Raw genomic sequence first — 26,951 nt, 5'->3', positions numbered from 1 at the left:
CTGGAGGATAAGACACGATGTAACAGCAGAATAGTGAGTGCAGCTCTGGAGGTGACTGGAGGATAAGAGACGATGTAACAGCAGAATAGTGACTGCAGCTCTGGAGGTGACTGGAGGATAAGACACGATGTAACAGCAGAATAGTGACCGCAGCTCTGGAGGTGACTGGAGGATAAGACACGATGTAACAGCAGAGTAGTGACTGCAGCTCTGGAGGTGACTGGAGGATAAGACACGATGTAACAGCAGAATAGTGACTGCAGCTCTGGAGGTGACTGGAGGATAAGACATGATGTAACAGCAGAATAGTGACTGCAGCTCTGGAGGTGACTGGAGGATAAGACATGATGTAACAGCAGAATAGTGACTGCAGCTCTGGAGGTGAGTGGAGGATAAGACACGATGTAACAGCAGAATAGTGACCGCAGCTCTGGAGGTGACTGGAGGATAAGACATGATGTAAGAGTAGAATAGTGACTGCAGCTCTGGAGGTGACTGGAGGATGATACTGGATGTAACAGCAGAATAGTGACTGCAGCTCTGGAGGTGACTGGAGTATAAGAGACGATGTAACAGTAGAATAGTGACTGCAGCTCTGGAGGTGACTGGAGTATAAGACACGATGTAACAGTAGAATAGTGACTGCAGCTCTGGAGGTGACTGGAGGATAAGACAATGTAACAGTAGAATATTGAGTGCAGCTCTGGAGGTGACTGGAGGATAAGACATGATGTAACAGCAGAATAGTGACTGCAGCTCTGGAGGTGACTGGAGGATAAGACACGATGTAACAGCAGAATAGTGACCGCAGCTCTGGAGGTGACTGGAGGATAAGACACGATGTAACAGTAGAATAGTGACTGCAGCTCTGGAGGTGACTGGAGGATAAGACACGATGTAACAGCAGAATAGTGAGTGCAGCTCTGGAGGTGACTGGAGGATAAGACACGATGTAACAGCAGAATAGTGACTGCAGCTCTGGAGGTGAGTGGAGGATAAGACAATGTAAGAGCAGAATAGTGGCTGGAGTATTAGAGGAGGATGGCTGTTTCTTGCAGTGCCTTCATCCCTGTCTTTCCATTGTTAGTAGACTTTATTACTGGTCAGTAATGATGATGATGATTTTCTTTCGGTCCTGTCTCCAGTTGTAGGGAGAAGTCTGACGGTCACATCAGACGCGGTTGAGTTGACATCTGTCATCCTCCCCGATGTCCCCATCACATCGCTTTATTTCCAGAGGATGACCTCATTTAATAGGTGCTGTGATGTCACACATGTCACACTTATGACCTCATACGGCACCAGCGACCGGTGTCACACTGAAATTGTTCCTCTACTTTCAGATCCGCCCTCCGGGAAGCCTTGTCTCTCATCCTGAACGTCGCTCCGTGGAAAGTTACATTGTTACCTGACAGTCCAGACAGCGTCACAATGTGTCAGCGCGTGGAGTTCTTCATCATAGGTAATATCTGACAACTCCTGACAACCCAAAATGTGTTATCCTTATAAACCATGAGAAGAAACTCTCCAAATCTACAAACTCCTCAAACACTTAGAGGGTCTGCTCAGTTTGGCACATACCCGATGGTTTTGCTTTTTTCTTTGGTTTTTATGTCTTTCCTTTAAGATAAATGTAGTTGTCTGCTGTACCACGGCTCCATACTTATGTTCTTTCTTCAGGAGGTGCCAGTATGTTCCCGATCCCGATCACATTAGATCTGTCACGATGCTGTTGTCTGACACCCGGGACCAGGGGTCGTACCATATCCCTAACACTAGTGGCGTCCTATCTATCCCTGTTCCCCGGGTTACTTCTGATGGTGAAGATGCTGGGGCCATGTACGTTGCTGTTTTCCTAAATCAGTCCTTATCTGTCCCGTCCTCCATCCAGGGAAGTGAGGAGGAATAGTGTATGTTGATACATAAACCTGACAAACAATGAAGGACATTCAGAGACAAATGAAAATACCAAAGACACAAAATATGCATTTACAGACAACAGAGGGGAAACACTGGTATGAGAAAGGTAAACAAAAATAGAAGCGGATGGGACTATGCACAGAACCAAAACTCCAAGCAACAGTCACAGAACAACGCTCCGTAAACGCCTCTACCGAACACTGAATCCTCCACTCCTCTCCAGGCAGTACAAGACTTAACACTAATTCCTAATGAATCCTAGCATCTAATCTATTCGTAACTTTACTTCTACATCCGAAAAATGACCTCCCTAATGGCCTCAATGAAAAACTTAATAGTGTGCACACCCTGCATATCTGTCCACATCAAATCATGACCCTCTCCACAAAATAAAAATATCGTCCACAAAGCAGAGTCATAATAACCTCCCACCTTGTAACAAAGAATGAGAAAATAAAAGTTTATCTTCAAATGAAAGTTTTTGGGGCAGCAGGGGACCCCATCGCGGTGCCCTGCAATCATTAGACTCAAATGTAAAATCATTTTTGGTGAGAATCATCTCCAAGAACCACATTATGTGGTGAGAACTATTTCCCGTCTTCATGTAGATGTAAATGTGTGAAAACACAAATGTGATATTTTCAATACAGCAAAATCTTTTGCATCTTTTAAACTTCCAGCCGCTCCGCTGACGATATTCAGCAATTAAGCACCACGTGCAGCAATAGGGGGAAATCCAGAATTTATACCGGAGAAGATCCTCGACATAATTGATTTTTATATCTTTGCGCATTTCTGGTAATAATATAACCCAGTGCGTGTGGATACATAGTGTGGATACATACTGTGGATAATGTAAGGCAGCGCTAGTCATCACGCGGGGGGATACTCGCTTCACCGGGTCAATTAAAGCACACATGCGTCGTTTTCCAGTAACATGAAATCCAGCAGTTTATTACACTTCATAACTGCTTATAACATAGTCCGTCTCAGTGGCTCACCGGCATGTTTACACACATAACATCCAAGAGCCTTTCAAGTGGCAGACAGGCTCACTTGGCTCCAGTTACAGCCTTCAGCAAAGTAACAATATCAATGTCCATATAACGCACCGCTTTTACCTTTTGCCGGGTCTAGCGGTTTCCATCAGATTTGTTCTGCCACAGCTGTGACTTTACGGCTTCCCAGATGGGGGTCTCCAGCCCTCGTACCTTCCAAGGCTACTGGCATCTCTTACACACACAGGGATCCAGCCTGTGCCTTTCAGGACTCTTGTCTTCCAAGCCTCTTGCCCTCCAAGGCTGTATTCCTAGCTAGACCGTCTTCACGCTGGGTCTTTCTCCCTCCTGCCCTGCGCTTCCCCACTTTCAATCCCGCTCGGGTGCTCTGAAGTCCCTCTTGTCTCGTCGGAGTTCCCGGACCTGCTTGACCCTCACGGGGATTAGAATGAGGCTTCAGCAACTGACTATATAAGCCAGAAGCCTCTGGTTTTTCCAGCCGAGACTTGGAGTTACACGACTGGTCCAGGGGCCGGTCCCCTTCTTGCGGCCCGATCCCTCTGACACCTGGCAGATTCGGGCCGTACGGGTGCCGTCCTGCACTCACCGTACCCCCTGGGATCCCTTCTGTAGAACGGAGCCTACTCCTCTGCTCCCCTTCGGGGCCTCTAGGACTGGGCCCTGCTTGTGGAGCAGAGCTCCTAAAGAGACTCTGCTCCCAGACTGTTCTCACTCACTTCTTCACTGACTAACTTGCCACCCTAAGATGGGCTTCCCTTTTTATACCTCCTTCAAGGATGCTCCCCTAAACTGCTTCCTCCACCCACACCCACTACTGGTTCCCCCTACCTTTAGGTCCCCCCCCCACTCCAGCCAGGGACAGGGCTCATCCTCTGCACACGCATATTGCCCCTCCAGCCGGCCTGGAGCAGTGTAGTGTTGGATGCGGGTTCCGGGCAGCACTCCCTCCTTACCTGAGAGAAGGAGATACCACACCTCTGGGTGAGGTGCAGTACCTCTGTGGCGACTGAACCCTCAGGGGCGCCACAGGGTCTGTGTTACTCCCCATGGTGTCGTGGACAAACAAGTCTCCTCCCACCTTGACGTCAACCCCTTCTACTGGAGCTATCCCGTTATCAACGGTCCAATTGTCATTTTTAAGCCGTACCAACCCACAACCAGTAACAAATTTTGGTTTTCTATACTCCATGCTCTTTTGAAAATCCGCCCCCTTTTGAGACTCCGCCCCCCTTTTGGACACCCACACCTGTAGGGGGATTTTTACAAAAAAAAATCAGCAATAGTCTTAGGACACAGTTCACAACATCTCTTACCACCTCCCCGGGCACTCTTTGACAATACTGGCGCCCCCGGAGAGTTCACAGAATGGTCCAATGCCGCCATTCTATACAGTGCCCACAGCTCCTGCTGTTCCTGCACCATGTCCTGTAGACGTTTCTCAAATACCTGCTGCGGTTTTAACCAGCACTTTAATTGCTCAATAGCTTCAGTTTCATTTCCTGCTCCGTTCACAGCTAGACACTTCACACCGCTCTCCCCGGAAATTTTTTTTAGTGCCCCCGCCAAGCCACAGCAAACGAAGTTTGAGTGTGAGGACAATTTTCGTAACCCTGCCGAGTTACAGCCAGATGCTTTCATGTTAATGACCCCGCCGAGCCACAGCGAGATGCTTGCATCCACACTCGTCCTGTGCCGTTACCCCTAGCAACCAGGCTGCAGTTACCCCTAGCAACCAGGCTGCAGTTGCCCCTAGCAACAGGGCTGCAGTTGCCCGCATTCTCCAACCACATGTAAGGCAGCGCTATTCATCATGCTGGGGGACACTCGCTTCACCGGGTCAATTAAAGCACACATGCAACGCCTTTCCGGTATTTCACAATCCAGCAGTTTATTACACTTCATAACTGCTTATAACATAGTCCGTCTCAGTGGCTCACCGGCATGTTTACACACATAACATCCAAGAGCCTTTCAAGTGGCAGACAGGCTCACTTGGCTCCAGTTACAGCCTTCAGCAAAGTAACAATATCAATGTCCATATAACGCACCGCTTTTACCTTTTGCCGGGTCTAGCGGTTTCCACCAGATTTGTTCTGCCACAGCTGTGGCTTTACGGCTTTCCCAGATGGGGGTCTCCAGCCCTCGCTCCTTCCAAGGCTACTGGCATCTCTTACACACACAGGGATCCAGCCTGTGCCTTTCAGGACTCTTGTCTTCCAAGCCTCTTGCCCTCCAAGGCTACTGGCATCTCTTACACACAAGGATCCAGCCTCTGCCTTTCAGGACTCTCCAGGCTTCACCAGACCTCTCTAGGCCTCACTAAGTCTCTCTAGGTTAACGGTGTCCCACACACAAGGAACAGGCCTCACGCCTTTCACACCCTGTTTCAAAAGCACCAGGATTTATATATCCTTCAATGCACACAGGACCTCTGCTGATGTCACAGTCATGTGATCAGTCACCTGAGGGAGAGGTACATGGTCAGGCAGAACACACCTAGGACCATTACAGTAATGCCGCAAGCCGCTGCATTACAATACATATTGTGGATACATACTGTGGATACATACTGTGGATACATATTGTGGATACATACTGTGGATACATATTGTGGATACATACTGTGGATACATATTGTGGATACATAGTTTGGATGCATATGACTCGCCCCCTGGCCGTGGGGTACCCGGAACCGGGCTTCTGTACGATGCTGGGGGTAGTAGTGGCAACCCGATCCCGTGGCTCAGGGTGGTCAGAACAAATTGTGGCGGTCTATTTATCAGTGTTTTGAATGTCCGATTATGCCACCCGTGGATTGCGGTCAGGGATAACCGCCACTGCAGGTCAGGCCGCTGAGGCTGGTGTTGGTGTGCAGAACAGAGGTAGGATAACTCCCCACGGGAGGAGTGTAGCCCCAGGGTAATGTAGGTGGATGTTGGGGGTGATAGTTCCTTCCGCGACGGTCAGAATACAGAGTCCGCTTAAACAGTTCAGGGTCTTTATTATAACAGATGGTAATGACCCAAAACAGTACCGGCTAGAAGGGGGCCTGGATGTCTGAGAACACTCGGGAAGCCCCTCTGGTCAGGGTGAGGGTGTAGGCCTACCGTGCTCTCTAAGCTCTTTCTGACTATTTCCCCCTTTAATGGTAAAATAGCCCACGTCCCTGAGCGTGCCGTGTATTCTCACCCGTATGGCTTGCAACTTGGGCTCCTTTTACCTCTGGCCTCTCTTGGCTTTGCTGGTCCCTTCTGTTGTGGCGGAGCCTCCGGGCTTTTTAGGCCAAAGGACATGAAATCCCTTGCGGTTTGGTTCTCTGCTGCTGGACTTAAGAGTCTTTACAGCCTCGGACCCCAATGTCCGGTAGATTATTCTCCCTTTCTGCCAGGACAGGCTCTCGGCGCCGTACGTCCCTGGCTAGCAGTTCCTCCACTGCCTCACGACCTCCTCAGCTACAGCTGAACTGTCCCTCCTTCTCTGGGACTAGTCTCACTCCTGAACTAGGTTGTCCAGTTCTTTCTAACCCTGCCCCCAGTTCCAGCTTTTATAGGGGCAGCCAGCTCCCCCTACTGGCCTGGGACAGGAGGTGCTGTATGCTAATTATCCCTAACCAGGGAACCTCCCTCCTGCTCTCAGACACAGCCTTTAATATTTGTGGCATCCAGGCCTGGGGTGACACATTCCCCCCTAGTAAAGTTTAGTACTCCGGGACTAAGCCTTTTTGGCCAAAAACAAACAGGGTAAATACGCACAACCAATAAACATCAGCAAATACCAGCACAATTTGAGTTCTTAAGGTCACAGTGTGGTCTGTGACCGGGTGTCCATATCACCAACAAAAGAAGAGGGTCACAGTATGATCTGTGACCGGGTGTCCATTTCACCAACACAAGGAGAGCCTTAACCAGGTGTGGGTCTGTCCTTGCCCCAAGTCCTTGATAGTCTTTATTCATTCCTTTGGTTAAGCTCCGAACATATTTTTCAAGAAAGTCCAGGTTACTCAAAGTTCATAACCTGTTAGTCAATTTAGTCAACTGAAAGAAACTGAAAAGACATAATTACTGGTTATTTACAGCTTGTAACGGGTCTGGGAGACGGAACCTCAGAGCTACTATACAAGGGGGCAGTCCTTGTAAGGGAGCGGGTGGCGACCAGGGAAGACGGGCAGGAGGTCACAGCAGGTGACCGGGACAGTCTCTGAGTGAACGGGCTGGAGGTCACGGCAAGTGACCGGGGCAGTCTCTGGATGAACGGGCAGATGGTCACGGCAAGTGACCGGGGCAGTCTCTGGATGAACGGGCAGATGGTCACGGCAAGTGACCGGGGCAGTCTCTGGATGAACGGGCAGATGGTCACGGCAAGTGACCGGGGCAGTCTCTGGATGAACGGGCAGATGGTCACGGCAAGTGACCGGGGCAGTCTCTAGGTAAAGGGTTGGTACGACCTGTGGCGGCTGATGATAGACGTGAGCTCCCAGGTGAGCAGGCGAGAGTCTCTGGATGAACGGGTGGTCACAGCATGTGACGGCGGAGCCTCCAGGAAGACCAACAGACAGGCGGCAGATGAGCGCTCCCAGGTGAGCGGGCAGAAGTCTCTGGACAGGCGGGTGGTCACAGCACGTGACGGCAGAGCCTCCAGGTAGGCTAGCAGACAGGCAGCAGATGAGCGCTCCCAGGTGAGCAAGCAGGAGTCACTGGACAGGCAGGTGGTCACAGCACGTGACGGCGGAGCCTCCAGGTAGACTAGCAGGCAGGTAGCAGGTGTGTGCTCCCAGGTGAGCGGGCAAGCTGGTCCATAGACAGACTGACAGGAGTTGGAAGGCAGACCGTCGGACCTCGGGCAAGCAGGCAGGTGGCTGATGTGCGCTCCCAGGTGAGCGGGCAGACTGGTCCTTAGACAGACTGACAGGAGTAGTAAGGCAGACCGTCGGACCTCAGACTAGCAGGCAGGTAGCAGATAATCAGGCAGGAATCTGGCAGGTGACTGGCAGGTAACTGGCAGGTAACTGGCAACGGGACCTGAGGGCTGAAGCAGAGTAGTAAACAGTGCAACAACATTGCTCGGGCACCTCCATTTTGGAGGAAGTGCCTTATATATGGTGAAGTCCTCCGGCCATTGGCCGGGGACTCCTTAGGACGGCGCGCGCGGCCCCTTTAAGAGGGAGGGAGAGCGCGCGCGCCCTAAGCACAGTGGCCGGGAAGGAGCGCGCGCTGCCAGCAGAGCGGGAGGAGGACGCCGGGCACGGAGCAGGGAGGTGAGGGGAACAGCGTCCCTGCCTAGCAGAGGGCAGGGACGCCGGCGCTACAGTACCCCCCCCTTTAGGCCCCCCCTTTTTTAGGCCAGACAGAAATTTAGCTAGGATAAGAGGGGCATGGATGTTCTCCCGGGGCTCCCACGTTCTCTCCTCAGGACCAAACCCCCTCCAATCTACTAGAAAAAAGGTCTTTCCTCTTACCCTTTTGGTGGCAAGAATGTTCTCTACCTCAAACTCGTCCTCAGCAGAAACCGGAGCAGGAGGCGTACCTGTAGACTTGGAAAAAGAGTTAAGTACCACAGGTTTGAGGAGAGATACATGGAAGGAGTTAGGGATCCGTAAGTTGGCCGGGAGTTTCAATTTATAGGCCACCGGGTTGATCTGACTGATGACCTCCAGAGGACCGATGAACCGAGGCCCTAACTTGTAAGAAGGTATCTTGAGTCGGACATATTTAGACGAGAGCCAGACTTTATCTCCAGGACGAAATTGTGGAGGATCCAGGCGTTTTTTGTCAGCGTGTCTTTTCATCCGTTCGGACGACTGAAGGAGTGCGGATCGGGTACTCTCCCAAATGGAGGAAAATTTGCTAACGAGAGATTCCGCAGCCGGGTTGTCCACAGAGGTGGAGACAGGAAAAGGAATCCGAGGATGCTGACCGAAGACTACAAAAAACGGGGATTTGGAGGAGGATTCGCTCTCGTGATTGTTATAGGAGAACTCGGCCCATGGTAGGAGATCCACCCAGTCAGAATGATGGGCATTAACGAAGTGCCGGAGGTAACTGGTCAGGTTCTGATTGATCCGCTCCACTTGACCATTGGACTGTGGGTGGTAAGCGGAAGAGAAGTCCAGGGTGACGTCTAGCAGTTTACAAGTGGCTCTCCAGAAACGTGAGGTGAACTGTACCCCACGATCCGACACGATGTGGAGGGGCAGGCCATGAAGACGGAAGATGTGGCGGATAAAGTCTTTAGCCAGCTCGGGTGCAGACGGGAGGCCAGGCAGGGGAATAAAGTGAGCCATCTTGGAAAAGCGGTCAGCGACCACCCAAATGACCGTACAACCGGCAGAGACGGGGAGATCAGTTATGAAGTCCATAGCAATATGCTGCCAGGGGGCAGCAGGCACAGGAAGCGGAAGAAGGCGACCGGCTGGCAGGTGTCTCGGAACTTTGTTGCGGGCGCAGGACACACAGGCAGAAACAAAGTCTATTACGTCCTTGTGCAGGGTAGGCCACCAGTAGTGCCGGGCAATAAGCTGGAGGGTCTTTTTCTGACCGGCGTGGCCAGCTAGTTTAGACGAGTGACCCCAGTGTAGGATCTTCTCCCGATCAGGTACTGATACGAACGTCTTACCGGGAGGGAGACGATTTAGGCTCACGGGAGCCACCTGCATTACTCTGGCAGGATCGATGATATGTTTAGGTTCTTCCTCGAGATCGGACACCAGAAAGGATCGGGACAAGGCATCTGCTTTGACGTTTTTGTCAGCCGGGCGAAAATGTAGAACAAAATCAAAGCGAGCAAAAAACAAGGACCACCGGGCTTGGCGCGGGTTAAGTCTCTGGGCATGCTGGAGGTAAGCCAAGTTCTTGTGGTCAGTGTAAATTATTACCGGGTGAAGAGCCCCCTCGAGTAGGTAACGCCACTCCTCCAATGCCAGTTTGATGGCCAATAACTCTCGGTCTCCTATGGAATAGTTGCGCTCAGAAGAGGAGAAGAGTTTGGAGAAGAAGCCACAAGTTACCATTCTCCCGGAAGATGATTTTTGAGTAAGTACCGCACCGGCTCCAGAGGAGGAGGCGTCAACTTCCAGGAAGAACTGCTTGTTGCCGTCCGGGCGATGCAGCACAAGGGCGGAAGAGAAGGCCTGTTTTAGGGAAAGAAAGGCCTCCTCTGCTTCGGGCGGCCACTCTTTGGGATTAGTACCCTTACGGGTGAGCGCGGAAATTGGGGCAGTCCGGGAAGAGAAGTGTGGTATGAAGAGGCGGTAGTAGTTGGCGAAGCCCAGGAATCGCTGAATGGCCTTCAACCCCTCCAGTCGAGGCCATTTCTCGATGGCAGACAGTTTCTCTGGATCCATTCGTAGGCCGGTCTGAGAAATAATGTAGCCCAAAAACGGAAGCGAGGTCTGCTCAAAGAGGCACTTCTCGTATTTAGCGAAGAGGTGATTCTGCCTGAGCCTGAGCAGGACCTGACGAACGTCCCTCCGGTGAGTCTGGAGATCCGGAGAGAAGACCAAGATGTCGTCCAGGTACACCACTACGCAGGAGTAGAGAAGGTCCCGGAAGATGTCATTGACCAACTCTTGAAAGACGGCAGGAGCGTTACAGAGACCAAAGGGCATTACCAGATATTCATAGTGGCCGTCCCGGGTGTTGAATGCCGTCTTCCATTCATCCCCCTGACGGATACGAACCAGGTTGTACGCCCCATGGAGGTCCAGTTTGGTGAAGATTCTAGCCCCCCTCAGACGATCAAATAACTCCGGAATGAGCGGAAGGGGGTACTTATTCTTCACCGTGATCTGGTTAAGGCCTCTATAGTCTATACAGGGACGGAGAGAGCCGTCCTTCTTTTTGACGAAAAAGAAGCCTGCTCCCGCCGGGGAGGTAGATTTCCGGATGAATCCCCTGGCCAGATTCTCCTCAATATATTCGGACATCGACCGGGTCTCAGCAGCGGATAAAGGATAAATACGCCCACGGTGAGGAGTAGTACCAGGTAACAGGTCGATAGGGCAGTCGTATGGTCTATGAGGAGGTAGTGTCTCTGCTTCCTTTTTATTAAAGACATCAGCATAAGACCAATAAGGAATCGGAAGTCCAGGTAGATTAGCTGGGGTAGGAGAAGGACGGACGGGATGGACGGGAACCAGACAGGTCTTATGGCAGTCCTGTCCCCAGCGAAGGACTTCTCCGGTCTGCCAGTCAAGCACGGGTGCATGTCTCTGGAGAAAAGGTAGGCCTAGCAAGAGGGCGTGAGAGAGTCCAGGCAGAACATGAAAGGAGATACTCTCAGAATGCAGCATTCCCACCTGCAGAGTAATGGATTCGGTGATGAGTTGGATGGGGCGTGGTAAGAGGCCCCCATCCACGGCAGCAACAGACAAGGGTACAGCCAGAGGTTTGGTGGGGATGCGGTATTTCTCTACCAGGGACTGTGAAATAAGATTCCCGGCTGCTCCAGAGTCAAGTTGGGCTAGTTCGAAATAACGGTTCTCCCCGCAGACGATTGAGACTGACAGCAGCAGAGATGGAGAGGATTTATTCTTGTCTAGGTTGACCTCTCTGAGCGAACCTAGACACAGGCGTTTCCCGACCTCTCCGGGCAGGCACGGATCCGGTGCTCCTTACTGCCACAGTAGAAGCAGCTCCCCTCGGCACGGCGTAAGTCCTGACGGGTTTTGACCATCTTGGTCTGGTCGACCTGCATAGACTCAGGAGAGTGTACCTGGGTAGAGACGGAGGGAGTGACGGGTCTCTGAAAAGTAGGAGCTAGACATGGTAACCTCCTCTCACGGGTGACCTCTTTGGCACGCTCCTGGAACCGTAGGTCAATCCGGGTGGCAAGAGTTATTAGGTCATCGAGAGTGGTAGGAATGTCCCGACCGGCAAGTTCATCTTTAATACGGCCGGACAGACCCTCCCAGAAGACGGATACCAGAGCGTCGTTATCCCAGGCCAGCTCCGAGGCAAGGGTACGGAACCGTATGGCATATTGGCCCACGGTGAGACTTCCCTGACGGAGGCGTAGCAGTGATGATGCGGATGAGGTCTTCTGTCTGGGTTCGTCGAAGACTTTCCGGAAAGCCGTGAGAAAAGCAGGCAAGTTGGACACCAGGGGGTCTCCTCTCTCCCATAGAGGATTTAGCCAGGCCAGGGCCTCCCCGGTGAGATGGGACATGATGAATGCAATTTTGGCCCGGTCGGAGTTAAACTGGTGGGACAATAGTTCAAAGTGCAGGGTGCACTGATTTATGAAGCCCCGAGCCTGGGCGGAGTCGCCTCCGAAGCGAGGAGGTGCAGAAAGCCGGGGTCCGGGGTAGGATACCATGGTATTAGTGGGCAGCGGAGCTGCCGGATTGCGAGACATGGCACTGGCGGAGGTTGCTGGTGGAGCAGTCAGAGTGTCCAGGCGAATATTGACATTCCGCAGGTGACCCAGGATGGACTCCTGTTGGGACCTTTGACGGGACAGTTCATGACACAGGTCCGAGAGCGAGGGAGCTTGGGTGCCACCGGGTTCCATGGCCCGAGCAAACTATAACGGGTCTGGGAGGCGGAACCTCAGAGCTACTATACAAGGGGGCAGTCCTTGTAAGGGAGCGGGTGGCGACCAGGGAAGACGGGCAGGAGGTCACAGCAGGTGACCGGGACAGTCTCTGAGTGAACGGGCTGGAGGTCACGGCAAGTGACCGGGGCAGTCTCTGGATGAACGGGCAGATGGTCACGGCAAGTGACCGGGGCAGTCTCTGGATGAACGGGCAGATGGTCACGGCAAGTGACCGGGGCAGTCTCTGGATGAACGGGCAGATGGTCACGGCAAGTGACCGGGGCAGTCTCTGGATGAACGGGCAGATGGTCACGGCAAGTGACCGGGGCAGTCTCTAGGTAAAGGGTTGGTACGACCTGTGGCGGCTGATGATAGACGTGAGCTCCCAGGTGAGCAGGCGAGAGTCTCTGGATGAACGGGTGGTCACAGCATGTGACGGCGGAGCCTCCAGGAAGACCAACAGACAGGCGGCAGATGAGCGCTCCCAGGTGAGCGGGCAGAAGTCTCTGGACAGGCGGGTGGTCACAGCACGTGACGGCAGAGCCTCCAGGTAGGCTAGCAGACAGGCAGCAGATGAGCGCTCCCAGGTGAGCGAGCAGGAGTCACTGGACAGGCAGGTGGTCACAGCACGTGACGGCGGAGCCTCCACGTAGACTAGCAGGCAGGTAGCAGGTGTGTGCTCCCAGGTGAGCGGGCAAGCTGGTCCATAGACAGACTGACAGGAGTTGGAAGGCAGACCGTCGGACCTCGGGCAAGCAGCCAGGTGGCTGATGTGCGCTCCCAGGTGAGCGGGCAGACTGGTCCTTAGACAGACTGACAGGAGTAGTAAGGCAGACCGTCGGACCTCAGACTAGCAGGCAGGTAGCAGATAATCAGGCAGGAATCTGGCAGGTAACTGGCAGGTAACTGGCAACGGGACCTGAGGGCTGAAGCAGAGTAGTAAACAGTGCAACAACATTGCTCGGGCACCTCCATTTTGGAGGAGGTGCCTTATATATGGTGAAGTCCTCCGGCCATTGGCCGGGGACTCCTTAGGACGGCGCGCGCGGCCCCTTTAAGAGGGAGGGAGAGCGCGCGCGCACGCCCTAAGCACAGTGGCCGGGAAGGAGCGCGCGCTGCCAGCAGAGCGGGAGGAGGACGCCGGGCACGGAGCAGGGAGGTGAGGGGAACAGCGTCCCTGCCTAGCAGAGGGCAGGGACGCCGGCGCTACACAGCTCTTTACACACCCTATATTTTCCAGCGAGCGGGTATCTGCCCCCTAGTTCACTGTCTGGTGGTAGTCTAACCTGGCTTTCCCCACTAGCATTCAGGGTACAGCTACTAGCTAGGTTTACAGGCAGGGCAGGCAGCTGTCTGCGGCTCCTTTGGTTTACAGCAGGCATGGCAGGCTCACTGTCAGCAGAGGGTTGACTCTCCTGGGCTGCTGGCATGGGTTCTTCTGCCTCCGGGGCTGCTTGTTCCTCTTGTTCTTCCTGCTCTCCTGTAGGCTCCTATTGCGTCATTTATCCGAGTCCAGGACCGGGGAAACTCTCCGAGAACGGTGCTGACCATTTCTTCCTTGTTCACTGCGGGCTCAAGGTCATCTTGATCTTCACCTGGACTCTGCAGTTGCTTGGGGCACCGTTTTAGGTGGTCTCTGGAGACGGTGCTAGAGGTTTCTCCTCCATCCTTGGTAATTACACATACCTTCGGGTTGTTGTGGTCGGACTGCAGTACTGTGTACGGGTCGCTCTCCCACTGGTCATCTAGCTTGTGAAGCCTTCTCTTCCGCTTCAGGACCTGCTCACCAGGTTCCAGGGGACCAGCAGGGGCGTGTTGGTTGAAGAGCCTCTCTTGCTTTTCTCTCGCTTGAGCCAGACTCCTCTCTACACTCTCCTGTACCTTCTTGTACTGTAGCTGCCGTTCCGTATCCCAGTCCGCGTCTGGGGAGGTGTCCTCGGGTGTCAGGACTCCCATCTCCAGGTCTACCGGCAGCTTACCTGGTCTTGCTCGCATCAGGTAAGCCGGGGTGCAATTTGTAGCATCCACCGGGATATGGTTGTATAAGTCTATCAGGTCTGGCAGCTTCTCCGGCCACAGGCTGCGTTCTTCCAGGGGCAACGTCTTGAGGAGATCAATGACGATATTATTCATTCTCTCACACAGCTCGTTGGTTTGAGGGTGGTAAGGCGTTGTCCAAATCTTCTTACAGCCGTAGAGGTTGCAGAACTCCTGGAAGATTTCCGCCTCGAACGCTGGACCTTGATCTGTCAAGACCTGTTCCGGATACCCATGTGGATGGCAGAAGTGTTGTTGGAAGGCTCTGGCCGCTGTTTGGGCTGTCAAGTCTTTAACAGGAACCACCACCAGGAACTGGGAATAGTGATCCACTATTGTCAGGGCATAGACGTAGCCCGACCGGCTTGGAGCAAATTTCACATGGTCCAGAGCTACCAGCTCAAGAGGCTGCCTGGTGACGATGGGCCTCAAGGGTGTCTTCTGGCTGGTACAGTCCTTCCTTCTGAGGTTACATGGGCCGCAGTCCCTGCACCACTTCTCTATGGCCCCTCTCATACCAACCCAGAAAAACCGCTCTCTCAGTAGGAACTCCAGTTTCTTCCACCCGAAGTGTCCCGCCCTGTCATGGTAGGCCTCCAGGACCATTGCTGCATCTCGTCTTGGGACCACTACCTGCCAGGTCAGCTCGTGCATCCGGTGGTTGACAAGCCTTCTGCACAGCTTACCTTCGTAGAGGAATAGCCTGCTTTTCTCCTTCCATAACTGCTTGGCTTCCTCTGGAGCGTCCGGGCCAGGACTAGCGTCTGCCTGGGTTAACAGGTCTTTCACCAGGCGAACTGCAGGGTCACTATCTTGCGTTTCAGCCCAGCCGTGGTGAGGTAAGGGGTTGAACATGACGGTGGTTAGGTCTTTGTCTCTTACCCGGTGAGAATACTGAGTGGCCCCATACCGGTGGAATGCAGGGAGCTCTACTTCCTCCAGCTCTTCTGAGTCTTCTTCTCCTTCGGGTAGGTGGGGCATTCTTGATAGGGCATCTGCATTGGCGTTGGTTCTGCCCGCCCGGTATTTGATTGTGAAGTCATAATTTGATAGCCGGGCCATCCACCGCTGTTCTAGGGCACCAAGTCTTGCATTGTCCAGGGGTGTCAACAGGTTGTTGTCCGTGTACACAGTGAACTTTGCGGAGGCCAGGTAATGTTTAAACCGTTCTGTGACGGCCCACACCACTGCCAAGAATTCTAGCTTGAAGGAGCGGTAATTCTCCGGGTTTCTCTCGGTGGGCCTCAGCTTCCGGCTGGCGTACGTGATCACCCTTTCTCTGCCCTGTTGGTTCTGTGACAGTACGGCTCCCAGCCCCACATTACTGGCGTTTGTGTGGAGGATAAAAGGCTGGCCATAATCAGGGTAGGCCAGGATCTCATCCCCTGTGAGGGCCATCTTCAGCTGGCAGAAGGACTCCTCTTCCGGCTTGTTCCACTTGAAGGGTGGCTTTTGGCTTCTGGATTTAGACTGACCTATCAGGAGGTCCTGCATTGGAGCTGCCATCTTTGTGAATCCAGGGATGAACCTTCGGTAGTAGCCTACCAACCCGAGGAATTGCCTCACTTCTTTGATGTTAGAGGGGCTTGGCCATTTCTTGATTACTGTAACCTTGTCGGGGTCGGGGGCTACTCCCTCTGCACTTACCACATGTCCTAGGTACTGTACCTTCGGTTTCAACAGGTGATACTTTGAGGGTTTCACCTTCAGGCCAAAGCCTGCCAGGGCTTCGAACACCTCTGCCAGGTGTTTCAGATGGTCCTCGTAGGTCTCCGAATAGACAATCACGTTGTCCAGGTAAAGTAGGACCGTCTCAAAGTTTTGGTGCCCTAGACAGCATTCCATCAGCCTCTGGAAGGTCCCGGGTGCGTTGCAGAACCCGAATGGCATACAGTTGAATTCACTTAATCCCATCGGGGTGGTGAAGGCAGTCTTCTCCTTGTCAGCCTCTGCCACAGGAACCTGCCAGTACCCGCTAGTAAGGTCCAAAGTAGAGAAGAAGTTAGCTGATTTTAGTGCGGCCAAAGACTCCTCTATTCTAGGTAACGGGTATGCGTCTTTATGGGTGATACGATTGACTTGTCTATAGTCCACGCACATTCTCATGGTACCGTCTTTCTTTTTTACCAAAACTAAGGGAGCTGCCCAGGGGCTACAGCTATCTCTAATGACCCCGGCTTCTTTCATTTCTCTCAGCATGCCCTTTGCGTTCAGATAATGTGCAGGGGGTACAGGTCTGTGTCTCTCTTTTATTGGTGGGTGGCTCCCCGTGGGGATGTGGTGTTCTACCCCTTTCACTCTGCGGAAGTCCAGCGGGTGCTTACTAAAGATTCTCTCGTACTCCTGAACCACCCAGTAGACTCCTTGTTTTTGGTGCGAGGGAGTGGAGTCAGCACCCACGTGGAGCTTCTGGCACCAGTCCTCCTTGTGTTAGTGGGAGCCATTATCCTCCACCGGTGGAGATGGAGGCAAGGGTTCCACGACCCTGAGAGCATTGTGTTCGACAGCAAACAATTTGGCTAATGTAGCGTACCGGGGCAAATGTACTTCCCTTTCCCCAATGTTTAAGATCCGGACGGGCACCCTTCCATGGCGGACATCAACCACCCCTCGGGCTGTCAAAATGGTGGGCCTGCTGTCTGAGTACACGGGTTCTACCATGGCTTGGTAGTCTCTTCCTCTTAACCCGATTGCAGTCCGACACCAGATCATCATTTCACTATTGGGAGGCATGGCAATGGGGAACGGGTTGCTCATCCTCACGCTACCGATCTCACCACTACCTGTTGCCGTCTCATCAGGGCTCTTATCTCTTTCTGGAGGACCCTCTGTTGGCTGGAGCTCGCATTCATTGCCACCTGCTGCAAAATTACAATTACTTCTGAAAGACAATTTTCAATCACGTTAGTACCCAAGGTTATTTTAGGGTGACTTTCTCGACGGTCAATGTCCACAATGATCACTCCCTGTGCCGGCAGTTCAACTTTACCAGTCTTGATGGTCATCTCTCTGAACCCCACCTGCGGCACGGGCTGGCCATTGCTGGCGATGATGCTTAAGTCATCGTCTGGATAGCGGGTTATGTCAGTGTCACTCCAATACTGCTTAAAAAGTACATAGGGGATGGTAGTTACTTGTGACCCGGTGTCCAGCAGTGCACTCATGGGGATACCATCCAGCACTACGGGTAAGACCGGGTGTCCCCCCACGTACTTATCGCGCCAATTTGACGGGCCTGATGACCTTATGCCTGGGGGTTGGCACTCTGCCCCAGGTCGGACCCATTTAAAGTACAGTACCTGGCTATGTGTCCCGGCTGGCTGCAACGGCGGAAAATCGGCTGTCCATCCTCGGTGTAACGATCGGCGGGCCTCCCTCTGAATGACGGGGTCCTCCTCCGGACTGGAAGCCAGCTTGATTGGTCCTGACGGGTCCATCTGCAACGACAGTACGGTCCTGGTCAATGCAGCAACACTCTTTGTTAGTTCTTGGACCTGATGGTGCAGGTTTGCAGGTGGGGATGGATTTAGGGCCTGCGCATCAGCCCCCACAAGGTCTGCGGGGTAGGGCGCCGCCCCCTGGTGGTAAGTGATGGCTAGGTGCTGGGAAGCTACAGCGCCACCCGGTGCAGGTTCTCGGAGCACCCGGATGGCCCTATCTTTGAACTGTGCAAAAGTCAAATCGGGGTTCTGTAGGGCCATGAGGCGCAGCTGGGTTCTGTGGGCGCTGGACAGCAGACCTTCTATGAACTGGTCAGTCAACAGTTTATCGGTATCCTGCACACTGCCAGGGTCAGCTTGCTTGATTGCTCCCAAGGCTTCCTATAAATTTAGGGCATAATCTCTGATGCTATCTTGAGCTCGCTGCTTACAGCCATAGAACCGCATTTTGATTTCTGCTGAGGTACGGGTATCAAAGGTGTCCCGTAGACGGGTCAGAACCCCCCTTACAGTCCTTTTCTCTTCAGCTGTCCAAGACTTTACCTCCCACTGGGCCGCACCAGTTAACTGCCCTATCAGTATGCTTACTTTCTGTTCTTCTGTCAGGGGATAAACTTTGAACAGGCTATACAGCCTTTCTTTAAAGTCGCCCAAGGTATGTGACTCGCTGGCATACTGTGGCAGCCAGGCTGCTCCGGGGATATAGGGCATGACAGCTGCAGTGGCTGCGCTGGTGGTAGAGGGTCCCTCTGTGTCCGACATCTTCCTCCCCCTAGTTAACCGTGGCCTACCTTCCGGCGATCCTCTTCTGTAGGCCGCGGCTCCGCTCGCGATGGTCTGGGCGAGGACCTTGCGTCGCTCGGTGATGACGTCGGCGTCCGCTGGATCTCCTTCCAGGACCTTGCGCAGCGTCTCAGCGTAGGGCGGGGCTTCAGGTCTCGCGCGGTTTTGACGTCCACGCCCCTCTTCTTCCCGCGCGGCGTCCCGAAGATGGCGCCCGATGGTGGGAAACGGCTCCGATTGGCGGGAAATGGCCCCGAATGGCGGGAAACTTCACTCAGGTATGTATAAAGTATTTTTCAGGCACGTAATACCCGTTTGTGGCGGGTTGGTCACAATCCTGCCGACTACGCCAAAGCTGACTCGCCCTCAGGGCCGTGGGGTACCCGGAACCGGGCTTCAGTGCGATGCTGGGGGTAGTAGTGGCAACTCGATCCCGTGGCTCAGGGTGGTCAGAGCAAATTGTGGCAGTCTATTTATCAGTGTTCTGAATGTCAGACTATGCCACCCGTGGATTGCGGTCAGGGATAACCGCTACTGCAGGTCAGGCCGCTGAGGCTGGTGTTGGTGTGCAGAACAGAGGTAGGATAACTCCCCACGGGAGGAGTGTAGCCCCAGGGTAATGTAGGTGGATGTTGGGGGTGATAGTTCCGTCCGCGACGGTCAGAATACGGAGTCCGCTTAAACAGTTCAGGGTCTTTATTATAACAGATGGTAATGACCCAACAACAGTACCGACTAGAAGGGGGCCTGGGTGTCTGAGAACACTCGGGAAGCCCCTCTGGTCAGGGTGAGGGTGTAGGCCTACCGTGCTCTCTAAGCTCTTTCTGACTATTTCCCCCCTTTAGTGGTAAAATAGCCCACGTCCCTGAGAGTGCCGTGTATTCTCACCCGTATGGCTTGCAACTTGGGCTCCTTTTACCTCTGGCCTCTCTTGGCTTTGCTGGTCCCTTCTGTTGTGGCGGAGCCTCCGGGCTTTTTAGGCCAAAGGAAATGAAATCCCTCGCGGATTGGTTCTCTGCTACTGGACTTAAGAGTCTTTACAGCCTCGGACCCCAATGTCCGGTAGATTATTCTCCCTTTCTGCCAGGACAGGCTCTCGGCGCCGTACGTCCCTGGCTAGCAGTTCCTCCACTGCCTCACGACCTCCTCAGCTACAGCTGAACTGTCCCTCCTTCTCTGGGACTAGTCTCACTCCTGAACTAGGTTGTCCAGTTCTTTCTAACCCTGCCCCCAGTTCCAGCTTTTATAGGGGCAGCCAGCTCCCCCTACTGGCCTGGGACAGGAGGTGCTGTATGCTAATTGTCCGTGACCAAGGAACCTCCCTCCTGCTCTCAGACACAGCCTTTAATATTTGTGGCATCCAGGCCTGGGGTGACACACATACACGTGGATACATATTGTGGATACATATTGTGGATACATACTGTGGATACATATTGGTGAGGGGCACATGTAGGGCTGGCGGTGCTCCCAGCTTCCTTGCGGATGTATGTGGCAGTCCTATCTCCATCTCCTCTCTTCAGTGTAAGGTCAGTGGACTCGGCCCCCCGCCCTGTAGGTGGCGCCACCTTTGTCTGATGCAATCCTCATTCTGCCTTTTCTTTCCTCGTCCTCAGACAGATGCCGCCCGTCCTGGTGGGAATCCCGGGGTCGCGCTGACCGCAGTGGTCGATGTCTTCCTGCTTTACTCATTTATTATTCTCATAAATAATCTCTTTATTTTCAAATTATTACAAAATCAGTGAAAATGAACAATGAAATCAAACGGCGGATTATTCGGAGTCGATGAAATCCTAAACCCTTAGTAACGAAGCTTTTCTTAGAATCAGTCAGAAGGTTTTTCCTCTGTAATCTGAGAGCAGCATGATGTGGGGACAGAGACCCTGATTCCAGCAATGTGTCACATACTGAGATACTTGCTGCAGTTTTATCAGCAATAAATAAACGGATTGGCAGCTTTCTGCCTGTGCACAGTACATACAAAAAACTGCCAATCAGTGGTGGGGGCGGGGTTATATGAAGAAAGCTGCCAATCAGTGATGGGGGCGGGGTTATATGAAGAAAGCTGCCAATCAGTGGTGGGGGCGGGGTTATATGAAGAATGCTGCCAATCAGTGGTGGGGGCGGGGTTATATGAAGAATGCTGCCAATCAGTGGTGGGGGCGGGGTTATATGAAGAATGCTGCCAATCAGTGGTGGGGGCGGGGTTATATGAAGAAATCTGCCAATCAGTGGTGGGGGCGGGGTTATATGAAGAAAGCTGCCAATCAGTGGTGGGGGCGGGGTTATATGAAGAATGCTGCCAATCAGTGGTGGGGGCGGGGTTATATGAAGAAAGCTGCCAGTCAGTGGTGGGGGCGGGGTTATATGAAGAATGCTGCCAATCAGTGGTGGGGGCGGGGTTATATGAAGAAAGCTGCCAATCAGTGGTGGGGGCGGGGTTATATGAAGAAATCTGCCAATCAGTGGTGGGGGCGGGGTTACATGAAGAATGCTGCCAATCAGTGGTGGGGGCGGGGTTATATGAAGAATGCTGCCAATCAGTGGTGGGGGCGGGGTTATATGAAGAAAGCTGCCAATCAGTGGTGGGGGCGGGGTTATATGAAGAAATCTGCCAATCAGTGGTGGGGGCGGGGTTACATGAAGAATGCTGCCAATCAGTGGTGGGGGCGGGGTTATATGAAGAATGCTGCCAATCAGTGGTGGGGGCGGGGTTATATGAAGAAAGCTGCCAATCAGTGGTGGGGGCGGGGTTATATGAAGAAATCTGCCAATCAGTGGTGGGGGCGGGGTTATATGAAGAAAGCTGCCAATCAGTGATGGGGGCGGGGTTATATGAATGCTGCCAATCAGTGGTGGGGGCGGGGTTATATGAAGAAATCTGCCAATCAGTGGTGGGGGCGGGGTTATATGAAGAAAGCTGCCAGTCAGTGGTGGGGGCGGGGTTATATGAAGAAAGCTGCCAATCAGTGGTGGGGGCGGGGTTATATGAAGAAAGCTGCCAGTCAGTGGTGGGGGCGGGGTTATATGAAGAAAGCTGCCAATCAGTGGTGGGGGCGGGGTTATATGAAGACAGCTGCCAATCAGTGGTGGGGGCGGGGTTATATGAAGAATGCTGCCAATCAGTGGTGGGGGCGGGGTTATATGAAGAAAGCTGCCAATCAGTGGTGGGGGCGGGGTTATATGAAGAAAGCTGCCAATCAGTGGTGGGGGCGGGGTTATATGAAGAAAGCTGCCAATCAGTGGTGGGGGCGGGGTTATATGAAGAAAGCTGCCAATCAGTGGTGGGGGCGGGGTTATATGAAGAAAGCTGCCAATCAGTGGTGGGGGCGGGGTTATATGAAGAAAGCTGCCAATCAGTGGTGGGGGCGGGGTTATATGAAGAATGCTGCCAATCAGTGGTGGGGGCGGGGTTATATGAAGAAAGCTGCCAATCAGTGGTGGGGGCGGGGTTATATGAAGAAAGCTGCCAATCAGTGGTGGGGGCGGGGTTATATGAAGAAAGCTGCCAATCAGTGGTGGGGGCGGGGTTACATGAAGAATGCTGCCAATCAGTGGTGGGGGCGGGGTTATATGAAGAATGCTGCCAATCAGTGGTGGGGGCGGGGTTATATGAAGAAAGCTGCCAATCAGTGGTGGGGGCGGGGTTATATGAAGAAATCTGCCAATCAGTGGTGGGGGCGGGGTTACATGAAGAATGCTGCCAATCAGTGGTGGGGGCGGGGTTATATGAAGAATGCTGCCAATCAGTGGTGGGGGCGGGGTTATATGAAGAAAGCTGCCAATCAGTGGTGGGGGCGGGGTTATATGAAGAAATCTGCCAATCAGTGGTGGGGGCGGGGTTATATGAAGAAAGCTGCCAATCAGTGATGGGGGCGGGGTTATATGAAGAATGCTGCCAATCAGTGGTGGGGGCGGGGTTATATGAAGAAATCTGCCAATCAGTGGTGGGGGCGGGGTTATATGAAGAAAGCTGCCAGTCAGTGGTGGGGGCGGGGTTATATGAAGAATGCTGCCAATCAGTGGTGGGGGCGGGGTTATATGAAGAAAGCTGCCAATCAGTGGTGGGGGCGGGGTTATATGAAGAAAGCTGCCAATCAGTGGTGGGGGCGGGGTTATATGAAGAAAGCTGCCAGTCAGTGGTGGGGGCGGGGTTATATGAAGAATGCTGCCAATCAGTGGTGGGGGCGGGGTTATATGAAGAAATCTGCCAATCAGTGGTGGGGGCGGGGTTATATGAAGAAAGCTGCCAATCAGTGATGGGGGCGGGGTTATATGAAGAATGCTGCCAATCAGTGGTGGGGGCGGGGTTATATGAAGAAATCTGCCAATCAGTGGTGGGGGCGGGGTTATATGAAGAAAGCTGCCAATCAGTGGTGTGGGCGGGGTTATATGAAGAAAGCTGCCAGTCAGTGGTGGGGGCGGGGTTATATGAAGAAAGCTGCCAATCAGTGGTGGGGGCGGGGTTATATGAAGACAGCTGCCAATCAGTGGTGGGGGCGGGGTTATATGAAGAATGCTGCCAATCAGTGGTGGGGGCGGGGTTATATGAAGAAAGCTGCCAATCAGTGGTGGGGGCGGGGTTATATGAAGAAAGCTGCCAATCAGTGGTGGGGGCGGGGTTATATGAAGAAAGCTGCCAATCAGTGGTGGGGGCGGGGTTATATGAAGAAAGCTGCCAATCAGTGGTGGGGGCGGGGTTATATGAAGAAAGCTGCCAATCAGTGGTGGGGGCGGGGTTATATGAAGAAAGCTGCCAATCAGTGGTGGGGGCGGGGTTATATGAAGAATGCTGCCAATCAGTGGTGGGGGCGGGGTTATATGAAGAAAGCTGCCAATCAGTGGTGGGGGCGGGGTTATATGAAGAAAGCTGCCAATCAGTGGTGGGGGCGGGGTTATATGAAGAATGCTGCCAATCAGTGGTGGGGGCGGGGTTATATGAAGAATGCTGCCAATCAGTGGTGGGGGCGGGGTTATATGAAGAAAGCTGCCAATCAGTGGTGGGGGCGGGGTTATATGAAGAAATCTGCCAATCAGTGGTGGGGGCGGGGTTACATGAAGAATGCTGCCAATCAGTGGTGGGGGCGGGGTTATATGAAGAATGCTGCCAATCAGTGGTGGGGGCGGGGTTACATGAAGAAAGCTGCCAATCAGTGGTGGGGGCGGGGTTATATGAAGAAAGCTGCCAATCAGTGGTGGGGGCGGGGTTATATGAAGAAAGCTGCCAATCAGTGATGGGGGCGGGGTTATATGAAGAAAGCTGCCAATCAGTGGTGGGGGCGGGGTTATATGAAGAAAGCTGCCAATCAGTGGTGGGGGCGGGGTTATATGAAGAATGCTGCCAATCAGTGGTGGGGGCGGGGTTATATGAAGAAAGCTGCCAATCAGTGGTGGGGGCGGGGTTATATGAAGAAATCTGCCAATCAGTGATGGGGGCGGGGTTATATGAAGAAAGCTGCCAATCAGTGGTGGGGGCGGGGTTATATGAAGAAAGCTGCCAATCAGTGGTGGGGGCGGGGTTATATGAAGAAAGCTGCCAGTCAGTGATGGGGGCGGGGTTACATGAAGAATGCTGCCAATCAGTGGTGGGGGTGGGGTTATATGAAGAAAGCTGCCAATCAGTGGTGGGGGCGGGGTTATATGAAGAAAGCTGCCAGTCAGTGATGGGGGCGGGGTTATATGAAGAAAGCTGCCAATCAGTGGTGGGGGCGGGGTTATATGAAGAAATCTGCCAATCAGTGGTGGGGGCGGGGTTATATGAAGAAAGCTGCCAATCAGTGGTGGGGGCGGGGTTATATGAAGAAATCTGCCAATCAGTGGTGGGGGCGGGGTTATATGAAGAAAGCTGCCAATCAGTGGTGGGGGCGGGGTTATATGAAGAAATCTGCCAATCAGTGGTGGGGGCGGGGTTATATGAAGAATGCTGCCAATTAGTGGTGGGGGCGGGGTTATATGAAGAATGCTGCCAATCAGTGGTGGGGGCGGGGTTATATGAAGAAATCTGCCAATCAGTGGTGGGGGCGGGGTTATATGAAGAAATCTGCCAATCAGTGGTGGGGGCGGGGTTATATGAAGAAAGCTGCCAATCAGTGGTGGGGGCGGGGTTATATGAAGAAAGCTGCCAGTCAGTGGTGGGGGCGGGGTTATATGAAGAAAGCTGCCAATCAGTGGTGGGGGCGGGGTTATATGAAGAAAGCTGCCAATCAGTGGTGGGGGCGGGGTTATATGAAGAATGCTGCCAATCAGTGGTGGGGGCGGGGTTATATGAAGAAATCTGCCAATCAGTGGTGGGGGCGGGGTTATATGAAGAAAGCTGCCAATCAGTGGTGGGGGCGGGGTTATATGAAGAAAGCTGCCAATCAGTGGTGGGGGCGGGGTTATATGAAGAATGCTGCCAATCAGTGGTGGGGGCGGGGTTATATGAAGAAAGCTGCCAATCAGTGGTGGGGGCGGGGTTATATGAAGAAAGCTGCCAGTCAGTGGTGGGGGCGGGGTTATATGAAGAAAGCTGCCAATCAGTGGTGGGGGCGGGGTTATATGAAGAAAGCTGCCAATCAGTGGTGGGGGCGGGGTTATATGAAGAAAGCTGCCAATCAGTGGTGGGGGCGGGGTTATATGAAGAAATCTGCCAATCAGTGGTGGGGGCGGGGTTATATGAAGAAAGCTGCCAATCAGTGGTGGGGGCGGGGTTATATGAAGAAAGCTGCCAATCAGTGGTGGGGGCGGGGTTATATGAAGAATGCTGCCAATCAGTGGTGGGGGCGGGGTTATATGAAGAAAGCTGCCAATCAGTGGTGGGGGCGGGGTTATATGAAGAAAGCTGCCAATCAGTGGTGGGGGCGGGGTTATATGAAGAATGCTGACAGTCAGTGGTGGGGGCGGGGTTACATGAAGAATGCTGCCAATCAGTGGTGGGGGCGGGGTTATATGAAGAAAGCTGCCAATCAGTGGTGGGGGCGGGGTTACATGAAGAATGCTGCCAGTCAGTGGTGGGGGCGGGGTTACATGAAGAAATCTGCCAATCAGTGGTGGGGGCGGGGTTATATGAAGAATGCTGACAGTCAGTGGTGGGGGCGGGGTTACATGAAGAATGCTGCCAATCAGTGGTGGGGGCGGGGTTATATGAAGAAAGCTGCCAATCAGTGGTGGGGGCGGGGTTATATGAAGAATGCTGCCAATCAGTGGTGGGGGCGGGGTTACATGAAGAAATCTGCCAATCAGTGGTGGGGGCGGGGTTATATGAAGAATGCTGACAGTCAGTGGTGGGGGCGGGGTTACATGAAGAATGCTGCCAATCAGTGGTGGGGGCGGGGTTATATGAAGAAAGCTGCCAATCAGTGGTGGGGGCGGGGTTACATGAAGAAAGCTGCCAATCAGTGGTGGGGGCGGGGTTATATGAAGAAAGCTGCCAATCAGTGGTGGGGGCGGGGTTATATGAAGAATGCTGCCAATCAGTGGTGGGGGCGGGGTTATATGAAGAAATCTGCCAATCAGTGGTGGGGGCGGGGTTATATGAAGAAAGCTGCCAATCAGTGGTGGGGGCGGGGTTATATGAAGAAAGCTGCCAATCAGTGGTGGGGGCGGGGTTATATGAAGAAAGCTGCCAATCAGTGGTGGGGGCGGGGTTATATGAAGAAAGCTGCCAATCAGTGGTGGGGGCGGGGTTATATGAAGAATGCTGCCAATCAGTGGTGGGGGCGGGGTTATATGAAGAAAGCTGCCAATCAGTGGTGGGGGCGGGGTTATATGAAGAAAGCTGCCAATCAGTGGTGGGGGCGGGGTTATATGAAGAATGCTGCCAATCAGTGGTGGGGGCGGGGTTATATGAAGAAAGCTGCCAATCAGTGATGGGGGCGGGGTTATATGAAGAAAGCTGCCAATCAGTGGTGGGGGCGGGGTTATATGAAGAAAGCTGCCAATCAGTGGTGGGGGCGGGGTTATATGAAGAATGCTGCCAATCAGTGGTGGGGGCGGGGTTATATGAAGAATGCTGCCAATCAGTGGTGGGGGCGGGGTTATATGAAGAAATCTGCCAATCAGTGGTGGGGGCGGGGTTATATGAAGAAAGCTGCCAATCAGTGGTGGGGGCGGGGTTATATGAAGAATGCTGCCAATCAGTGGTGGGGGCGGGGTTATATGAAGAATGCTGCCAATCAGTGGTGGGGGCGGGGTTATATGAAGAAAGCTGCCAGTCAGTGGTGGGGGCGGGGTTATATGAAGA

The 26,951-nt window shown here is 53.2% G+C and overlaps 1 protein-coding gene across 2 annotated transcripts in view; it reads left to right on the top strand.

Annotated features, from left to right (window-relative positions):
- Positions 1-26,951, top strand: part of LOC141162645 (uncharacterized) — a 155,641-nt gene that overhangs the window by 101,079 nt on the left and 27,611 nt on the right. For both annotated transcript variants that reach the window (XM_073648973.1, XM_073648972.1), the window contains exons 7-8: positions 1,146-1,257; positions 1,344-1,462. In XM_073648973.1, coding sequence (XP_073505074.1) covers positions 1,146-1,257; positions 1,344-1,462 — 231 coding nt within the window. The remainder of the gene's footprint in view (positions 1-1,145; positions 1,258-1,343; positions 1,463-26,951) is intronic.

Source organism: Phyllobates terribilis, unplaced genomic scaffold (genome assembly GCF_046119375.1).
Source record: "Phyllobates terribilis strain yellow unplaced genomic scaffold, ASM4611937v1 Scaffold_9__5_contigs__length_417890890, whole genome shotgun sequence".
Taxonomy (NCBI): Eukaryota; Metazoa; Chordata; class Amphibia; order Anura; family Dendrobatidae; genus Phyllobates; species Phyllobates terribilis.
The sequence above is the reverse complement of the archived record's forward strand: the minus strand, read 5'-3'. Positions and strand labels throughout refer to the sequence as shown.